Raw genomic sequence first — 10035 nt, forward strand, 5'->3', positions numbered from 1 at the left:
TTGGACACCACAAGAACAAGTTGCTTCTGAAAGAAACACAAGGCACGGGGGATTGGAAAAGGCAGACTATATTGTTGACTCCCTCGTTGACTGACCCCCACATCTCTGCACCCAGCTGCAATATCTGTGTCATTGCATGGGATGGTCTTAGGGTAGGAGCCATTGCCAGGGCAGGGGGCTTCTGGGAGTCCAAGCCAAACTCAGTTTGTCTTCTTGACCACGTGGATGAAGTAGCAGGGAATGTAGGCCTGGCCAGGCTTGTAAGGTTTGAAGTCACCCAGGACGCTGTGCTGGCACCTGCCCCCAAAGGCTGCTTGAACCAACTCCGTGAAAGATGCCAAACAGTGTGGGTAGTAAGAGAGCCGGAACTTACTGCAAGAGGGGCCCCAGCCAAGGATGAGGGCTGCTGGCCTCAGGTCTCCCCACCACTACCTCTCTCCTGCCAAACCACACCATACCTGAAGCCAGGAGAGCCATCTCTGCCAGCGCCTGGCACCTGCACTGTGTAGTCCAGGGTTACCATGTAGGCTTTGTTGTTTACTGCCAGCACTGACGTCGTAATGTCCTTGGTCAGGTCACTCTGAGGACATCAGCTGTGTTAGCTTCCATAAGCCACCGTGGGACTTCTTGCCCCCAGCTCCCACCTCCCACTGGGACCAGCCCAACCTTATAGTAGATGTTCTTCCCGGGGGGTGCACAGCCTGTGCTGAGGATGTGGTCATAGTTGCGGTGGTCGATAACCAGCAGGCCCCCGGGCCGTACCATGCTCGCAATGTTCTTTAGCGCCAGCCGGTGATCGCTCTGGTCACCTGGGTGCCAAGCGGGGCCACAGACACCATCTGCTTGGGCCTCCAGTCCCACTTTCCCTCCCATGGCCCTCCCAAGTGCCAGCACTGAAGAAGACAGGCAAAATGCAGGTCTTCCTTATCAGAGCAGCCAGCCACCCAGCCGTCTTCGGAAGTGGGGGAACTCAAGGCCAGAGCCACAGCCAGGGCCACCAGCTTACCTTTGAAGTCTGGCAGGTGAGCAAAACTGTTCCCAAGACAGATGACAGCATCAAAGCCATCTCCTGCTAGGACATCTTTGTCCAGAGTCAACCAGTTGGCTTCCTCGATGACTGGAGGCCAGGGGAGGAGTTCAGAATTATAGCAGAGCAGAGCAGCAAGCACCTCCTCCCAGAGACACATGGGGACTCACTAGGGACATGGGGAGTGAAATGGGGGAGAGCCAGCTCTCCACTTAGGGGCTCTTGTAGGGAGGACAGACAGGATGCGGTAGACAGTTAAGTAGGTATGCAGGCCCTAGTGTATCGTGGTACACCTCTAGACCCTGCCGGACAGGAAGCTGAGACAGAAGAATCACCTGAACCTAGCCTAGCCAGACCAAGCAACACGGGAAAAACATAAAAAATACTGGCAGTGTAGTTCAGTGGTCAAGTGTCTACTTAGCATGCCCAAGTTCAAGTCCTAGGACCAAAAATGCAACAAACTTGCTCTTACCACCTGGAATCCTACTCTGGTGCGAAAGCCTTCCTTTTCAGGAAGATAACAGGAACTGTGCTGTGCCCTGAGGAAAACCAGTCAGCCTGCCCGCCCGCCCACATGAAAGAGCCAGGGCAGGGACAAGAGTGAGCCTGGAGATGCATGCCTGGGGGTCCTGGCTGAACTGACATACCCCACTTGTCAAAGGCTGGCTCCTTCCTCCGGTTCCAGCGTTCCTTAAGTGCATATTTCAACATCTTGTCACTGGCATCCACACTTGTCACGCTGAAGCCCTCTTCCACCAGCATGATAGAGTCCACTCTGGATGAGGTCAGAGATGGGGGACTGAGGACCAGGCAGAGGAGGCTGGGCGGCCAAATGAACATGACGTTTCCCCACACATAACACTCCAGAGTCCGTTCCTCTGCTTCCTGTCCCAGGCCATCTCTACTGACCTCAGATGACCCACTAAGAATATTCCCTATCAGGTGGCAAAAAAAAAAAAAAAAAAAAAAAAATTGAAAGGTTTTTACCCTGGTTTAAATAGTGAGTTCCAGGACAGCTGGGGCTACAAAGAGAGACTCTATTTAAAAAAAAAAAATGTTTAAAATTTAATTTTATGTGTCTTGCCTGAATATGTGCGTCATGTGCATGCCTTGTGTCTACAGAAGCCAGGGGAGGGTGTTGAGGACCAAACTTGGGTCCTCTGTAAGAACATAAGCCATATTCCCAGCTGCCTCTTATTAGAGATACGGTCTTATAACCCTGGATGGCCTGGAACCCAGAGACCCACCTATTTAGGCCTCCCCAAGTGCTGGGATTAAATATATGTGTCACCACACCTGACAGTAATACTTTTAAATTTTTTTATTGGATATTTTATTTACATTTCAGACGTAATCCCACTCCCTCCCCCCACAGCAACACTTTAATTTAAATTTTCATTTTTAATTATGTCTGTAAATGTATATGTGGGTGCAGTGCCCTCCACGGCCAGAAGGGGTCGCTGACTTCCCCGGAATGGAATTACAGGCAATTATGAACCACCTGATGCAGTGCTGGGAACCGAAAACCTCTGCCAGAGCCATAAGGATTCTTAGTATTTGGACCATCTCACCGGCTCAATGTAAAAAAATAATAATAATAAAACAAAATTTAAAAAAAAATCATAACCAGGCATTCTACAAATGTGCATTTGAGTACCTGACATGCCGGTGCTCCTGAAAATTAACTCAGTCAGAGGTGTCCATATGTGTCCTGTGCTGAGTTGGGAGTGTGGGCCAGACGCTACCCTAGTACCTACTATCCTCTCCACCAAATGGGGGCCTTTCACCTCTTGGAAATGAATTTCTTTAGTACTGGTTAGAGAAAACCACTACTTACCTCATGGGGTTTTGTTGCAGTTTGCAACACACGTACTCCTGGCACAGCACTTGGCTGTGCAAACGTACCACAGATGTTCTCTTCACACAGTCAGAGGCCATCGCAGGAGGAACAACGCCGGAGCCAAGGATCCAGCCTGACCCAAAGCTCGGCTTTTGCTCTGTCCCATGAACCCTTCTTGGCTCACACCCTTGCCTCGAGTCTCCCTGGCCCCCTCCCCGCACTGGTTCGCAGATGCTCTCCCCATGCCCATACTACCCCGATGAGCAAGGACTTTCGATCCCCTAGTACTGCCTGGCAGGCTCCACCCGGCAAAGGCTGCCCCCACTGGCCTTCCTGTGGTGCAGCGGTCCTAGGCAAGTCAGTTCCTTGGGACTCACCCTGTGCCACAGGCCACGTCCAGCACCCGGTGGCAACCGTGCTGGCGCAGCAACCCAAGCAACCACGCCTTGTACTCTGCAGTACGGCTGCGGGTGTCCCCGATGTACAGCTGCCACACACGTGCGGCCTCCCCATCCGCATACTGGTCCGGGAGCCCTTCAGCCGCCACCCCCAGGGAGCGGGTACGGTACACGCTGTCCACCATCCTGACCTGTGCCTGGCTCTCAGGCCCTCGAGTTCTGCACTTATAGTCCTCTAGCGGGGCGGCCCCACCTGGCCAATGGCAGGTGAGCGCAGGGACACGCCCCTGCTGGGCCCGGAGCCAGGCAGGCTGCCCCCGCAGTGAGGATGGCGCAGCCCGGCAATCCTGGACCTAGGTTTCTCAGTAATAAGATAGGTCAGATAGGACGCACCAGGGTAGCCAGGAGGAACTAACAAAGTAAAGCAATGAGAGACCATTCCACCCCTACCCAAGTAGGAAAGGGAAGAAGACTTTGAAATCCACCCAGAGCAGAATTAGACCATGCCCAGCACAGAAAGGCGTCTGCGTTATCATTAAGTATCATTTAGTGGAGGGAACACTCCACTAAGGAGAGTCACTGTGTGGGGACATTTTGCAGTCTTTGAAAAAGATGCCGAACTGCCCATCCAAGCACAAGAGTACACCTGGAGATAGGCGTGTATCTATCTCTCCAGGTGATAGCATCAGGCCCATCCCTTCCACCTCACCTTCTACCTTCACCTAAGGTAGCCTGGGCCTTCCAATCCAGTATGGTATATACTCTGTACTCTCCTAAAGGCTGGGTGGAGTAAGGTTGAGAGAGGAGGATTATGTGTGCTAAAGAATTGGGGAACCACCTGGGAAACATAACAAGCCTTCTACCTGCTTTCCATGGGGGCGCCTATAGAGAGAGAAGTTCAGGGTCAGGAGTAAAAGCCAGAGTTCCCACTCTGGCTGGCATCACATCAAACTCGAGGGTCAGTTTGGTTCATCCACTCACCCTTTTTTTCCCACCAAGGACAAGAGCCCAGCAGGGGTAAAGTAGGTTCTGGAAGATGTGTGCGACCAAAGACTCAGATGTGGAGAATCATCCTCACCCACCCATACCCTTCCAACTCCACCAAGATTAGTTACAGCGAGAGGAGTTTCTCTCCCTGGGAGAGCCCTGGAGATGGAAGAACACCCACAGTTGTGTGACTTAACTTTTTTATAATGTGTATGGTTGTCTTCATATGTCAGTACATGGTAAGCCACTGTGTAGCTGCTGGGGATAGTGAACCCTACAGAGGAGTAAGTGTTTTTATGTTTGTTTGGCTGGTTGGTTTTTGTGAGAAAGGGTTTCTCACAAAAGGGTATAGCCCTGGCTGTCCTGGAGTTCACTCTGTAGACCAGGCTGGCCTCGAACTCAGAGATCCGACTGCCTCTGCCTCCCGAGTGCTATGACTAAAGGCGTGCACTGACACCCTAGCTGCAGATAGGGCTCTTAATGGCTGACCTATCTCTCCAGCCTACATTTTTTTTTTTCTTTTTGTTAGCACAGAGCCAATCTCAAATGGTTCTGTTCAGGCTCAGCCTTGGGAACTCAATGTCTCTACACAGGTCTCTGACACTAGGCTCAGAAAGACTCTCAAGGCTGAGTGTGACAGTGCATGCCTGTAAGTTCAGTACTTGGGAGCTGAGGACACAAAAGCCAGAGTTCAAGGTTATCCTAGGCTACACAGAGTTGAAGGCAAATCTGGGCTACATCCATCCCTGTGGAGGAAGGAGCGGAGAGGAGAAATTGTGTTCAGGAATTTCAAGTAAATCCAAGGCCATGTATCAAAACATTTTGGGGATAAACCTATTAAACTTTTTTAAAAATCTCATCTGAACATCTATTTTTTGTTTGTTTGTTTAGATTTTTTTTGTTTGTTTTTTCGAGACAGGGTTTCTCTGTGTAGTCCTGGCTGTCCTGGAAACTCATTCTGTAGACCAGGCTGGCCTCGAACTCAGAAATCCGCCTGCCTCTGCCTCCCAAGTGCTGGGATTAAAGGCATGCGCCACCACCGCCCGGCTAGATTTTTAGAATTTATTTTATGTATATATGAGTACACTGTAGCTCTCTTCAGACACACCAGAAGAGGCATCAGATCCTATTACAGATGGTTGTGAGCCACCATGTGGTTGCTGGGAATTGAACTCAGGACCTCTTGGAAGAGCAGTCAGTGCTCTTAACCACTGAGCCATCTCTCCAGCCCCTCATCTGAGCACCTTAAGTGGTATATTTTCATTTATTTATGTAGGTTTTAAAAAGTGAGGAACCAGGTGTAGTGATGCATACTTTTTTGTTTTGAAAGACAAGCTTTCTCTGTGTAGTCCAGGCTGGCCTTGAACTCACAGAGACCAGCCTGCTTCTGCCTACTAAGTGCTGGGATTAAAGGCAAGCACCACCACACAGCTAAATATACATCTTTAATCCCAGCACTCAGGAGGGAGAGGCAGTTGGATCTCTGTGAGTTCCGGGACAGCCAGGGGTATGTAGAAACCTTGTCTCAAAAAAAGCAACAACAAAAACTGTGTCTGTGATCAGAAAAAAGCATGTGAGACTCAGTTTTCTCCTTCTACCATATTGGTTCCAGAATTCACACTCCGGTCATCAGGTTTGGCAGCAAGCACCTCTGCCTTTTGAACCATCTTGTTCGCCGGTTTGTTGTCTTAGACCAGTGGTTCCCAACCTTCCTAATGCTGTAATACTGTATAACACAGTTCCTCCTGTTACGACGACCCCCAACTATTAAGTTACCTCATTGCTACTTCAAACCTCTAACTTTGCTACTGTTATGATATGCAAGATTTTGATATGTGACCCCCAAGGGGGTTGTGACGCACAGGTTGAGAGCCACTGTTTGGACGGTCTTATTATGAAGATCTGGCTGTCCTGGTACTATTAGGTCTAGTTTTGAAAGCACGCCTCTTGCCTCGGTTTCCAGAAGGCTGGGATTATAGGTATGAGCCACTATACACAACTTAAATATCCGTGATGGAACGCCTTGCATGTACCTATAGTCTCAACTACAGAGGAAGCTGAGGCAGGAAATCATGTGAAGGGAGGAGGCGAGCCTGTGCAACAGAGCAAGAACCACCCAAAAATCAAAAAAAGGAAAGGAAGAGTAGTTAACCGGGGCATGGTGGACATGCTGACGGGCTGGGGGAGGGCTGGCACTGTTGGCTTCATGGTAAGTTCCAGGCTAGCCCTGACTACCAAGATACTGCCTAAAAGCAAACAAGAATCATCTTCTCAAATGGAAGCAGCACCTGCAGACTTTTTTTTTTTCCAAGAAAGCAAAAGCAACCACCTCTATGAGGCTGGGGTCTCCCCACCAGTAAAATGTTTTTGTGAGGGTAGGAAGGTGTTTTAGTGATGTTGGGGATGAAAATGTTGCTCAGTCTTAACATGCGTGCTAAACACTATACCACTGAGCTATACCTCCATAGGCTAGACCTTTTTTTGTCATTAGATAGGGTCTCACTTCCAGGCAATTCTGCTTCAGCCTCCTAAATGCTGGCGTTACAGGTATATAACTGTAAAACTAGATACATTTTTTTTTTCTTTGTTTTTGGAGGAGGCAAAGTCTCTCTGTGGCTGGCTGGCCTAGCACCTGTATATAGGCTCGGCTGATGTTGAACTCGGAGCAATCCTCCTGCCTTTGCCTACATGCGGAGATGATGCACAGTCATACCCAACTAAAGGATGCATTCTTCACAAAAAGCAGTTTGTTATTTATCTTAAGTTACAAGAAAATAATTTATCTGGCTGGCTGATGTGCTGAGAGCAAATCTGTTTACCACCGACTTGAGAGGAATACAAGGGAACCCTGAGGCGGGTGTGTTGGGGCACATCTGTGAGGGTGAAAAAAGAATGTAGTAATAACTCAACGGCAGGGAAAAGACCCGCCGAGCCATCTTGATGGCCAATTTTGTCTTGAAACATGGTCTCACTACATAGCCCAGGCTAGCCTGTGCTTTCTGAGGATCACAGGTGTAACCCATCATGCCAGCCCTACTTTGGGGTTTTTGAAATGGAAGTCTTGCTATGCAGCCACGGCTTGCCTGGGCATACAAAAGGATTGGGTGGATAATCTGAAAAGCCAGACATTTTAGGACACTTCATTTTGCCTGTCACTTTACACACACACACACACACACACACACACAGAGAGAGAGTGAGAGAGAGAGAGAGAGAGAGAGAGAGAGAGAGAGAGAGAGAAACAGAGAGAATAAGAGAGAATAAGAGAGAATAAGAGAGAATAAGAGAGAATAAGAGAGAATAAGAGAGAATAAGAGAGAGAGAGAAGACAGATGTGTCACTTAACCCTCTTTTTAATTTTTTTTTTATTTTTCGAGACAGGGTTTTTCTCTGTGTTAGCCCTGGCTGTCCTGGAACTCACTCTGTAGACCAGGCTGGCCTCGAAACACTTAACCCTCTTTGAATGTGCCTGAGGACCTGGTAAGGTCTCAGGGAATTAAAAGCTGCTGGAGAGCATCTTTAGTTAGTGCCTCCAGCAGGGCTGGGGTGTAGCTCGGGGGTAAAACCACTCGCCTTGCACGGCAAGGCCCTGCGTTTGATCCAAGCTCCTCAGTACACGGATGGTATCACACTGTTACAGTGCAAGTCACTTCTGAGGACAAGCCCCAGACCCAGTGTGACGTCACCAGAGTCCTGCTCCTTTGTGGGGTGGGCTCCACCCGGTTTCAGCTTAAGGTCCACATGAGTAGAGCATGGCACATAGCACATGCTTGTAATACAGATGGTTCACAAGTTCAAGGCCAGCCTTGGCCAGTAAATTCTAGGTCAGGCTGTGCCAGAGAGACCTGTCAACTAAAAATGCACACATGTGCCTAAAAGGTCAAGCATGGAACCTGCTGGGTCCCAGTCTAGTTTTTATGGGACTCACCTAAGTAAGGCCTTCATGCCTTTCTCCTTTTTATCACAGGTATCTGGTGACAGGAACTCAGCTTAACTCCAGTTCCAATTAACGCTTCTGGGGGTGGCAGGTTATAAAAGTGCAGGCAAGACCCAAGCGAAAAGGTTTCTATAGTGGAGAAGCCAGCCTGGACAGGCAAACCCTGCCTTTGCCTATCTATACTGGGGCATGTGGGCCTGCTGGGATGGGCTGGTGGCAGGGGGGCTCTCAGGGGTGCAATACCAGCTCCTCTGGAAGGAGGGAACAGTCCCTACAAGAGCTTAGGTCAAAGTGCAGCAATCTCTGTAACACTGCCCTTGGGCCTGGACCAGGCCAGGATTGGGTCACTGGACCAACACCCCTAGGTCCTGATAGGGCTTTGCTTTGTCCTGCTCTTAGTATTAATGATGCTGTGGACAGACTAAGATGTGCCCCAAAGTGCTGTGGGTTAATGACAGCAAATGACCAAACTAGATGGTCCAGAGACCAAGTCCCTGACTCCTAACCCTGGGCCCAGCCCCCTCTATACCCAATCCTCTGCCAGAACAAAGCAGGACAGGTCCCGCTTCTAGACAGAGATCATCAACCTTGGAGATGGAGAAACGGCTAGAACAAACTAACACAACCTCAAAGGCCCGCTCTGGGCCCCAACAGAGGAGGAACCTTGTGTCAATCTCCACACTTGGGTCCCATCCCAGGGGATGGGGGAGGGAGTGTTGTCCCAGGAGCTTTAGTACTAGACCCGAGGTCCTATTCAGAATCAGATCAAGAAAGTCTCCGTGGTGGTGGAGTTCTGCAGGTACCTCCTAAGAAGCACCAGCTGCTTCTTGGCTTCCTTATGCAAGTGCTGGGGGCTGAACTCAGGGCTTCCTGTGCTCTGCCCCGACCCACTGAACACAGGGTTTCTCCCATGCCTCACCTAACAACATGCTGTCTCCCCAGCCCTTTTATGATGCAGGTCTAAGATACCCTGGCTAGCCGTGAACTAGCTCTGTAGCACAGGGAAGACCTGAAATTGCAACCTTCTTGCCTCCGCTCAAGTTTCTGGGACCAACCGTCTTGATGTTTTCAAGAGTCTTAATGGTCAAGGCCAAGAGACCACACCAGTTCAGTATGAATTTCGGGGTGTCAGGTACAGAAGGAAGGGGCCTTGGTGGCTGTGGACCATGGGGGGACAATGAGCCCCCAGCTCTACTATTGACTAACAGGGGCTTTGCATTCACCAGCTGGGCATCTTCTCTCAGAACGCATACTGCAGGTGTCCCGAAGAAGCTTAGAATAAAAGCTCTGGACAGCTGGGAAGACTGGGAAGACCGTAGTTACTAAGCTTGCCATGATCCCCACTCTGTTCCAGCTCTCAGGACAGAGCTAGGGGTGTGTGTGTTCCTGCCCTAGAGGGCAGGCTTCCTGCTCGCCCTTGCCTGGGAGAACATGGTTTATCCAGGGCTTGTTAGGAGACCGAGTGTCCAGGCACAATCACCAGGAAGAGCAGAGGGATCAATGCGGGAACAAGGTCCAAGATCAGGCAAGGGCAGGACACAGCAGGAGGGCAGGAGCTGTAAACACTGCGCAAGGGACAGCAAGGCCTAGGGTAGACAGGGAGGGAAGGAGGGCAGCCAGGTGCCCAGGACTCAGTGCGCAAGCGTCTCGAGGGAGCAGAGCGGGAAGGACCTTGGGAAACACGGGCAGTTGCTGTGAGGGTCAGCTGGGGAGCAGGGTCAGTCACCGTGCTCAGCCTCACCCCATGCCACCTACCTTGAACCCAGCAATTCTCAACTTGTGGGTCACAATCCCTTTGGCAAACCTCTATCTCCAAAAATATTTACAATTCATAACAGTAGCAAAA

General features: G+C 50.1%; 1 protein-coding gene across 1 annotated transcript; it reads right to left on the minus strand.

Annotated features, from left to right (window-relative positions):
- Positions 1–52: 52 nt before the first annotated feature.
- Gnmt (glycine N-methyltransferase) lies at positions 53–3475 on the minus strand. The gene is made up of 6 exons (XM_034521446.2): positions 3245–3475; positions 1675–1802; positions 1007–1117; positions 667–809; positions 459–580; positions 53–372 (listed from the first exon to the last, which is right to left on the minus strand). Exons 1-6 carry the CDS (start codon positions 3448–3450, stop codon positions 201–203), a joined length of 882 nt encoding a protein of 293 aa, XP_034377337.1. The 5' UTR covers positions 3451–3475; the 3' UTR covers positions 53–200.
- Between the last annotated feature and the right edge of the window lie 6560 nt (positions 3476–10035).

Source organism: Arvicanthis niloticus, chromosome 17, assembly GCF_011762505.2.
Source record: "Arvicanthis niloticus isolate mArvNil1 chromosome 17, mArvNil1.pat.X, whole genome shotgun sequence".
Classification (NCBI taxonomy): domain Eukaryota; kingdom Metazoa; phylum Chordata; class Mammalia; order Rodentia; family Muridae; genus Arvicanthis; species Arvicanthis niloticus.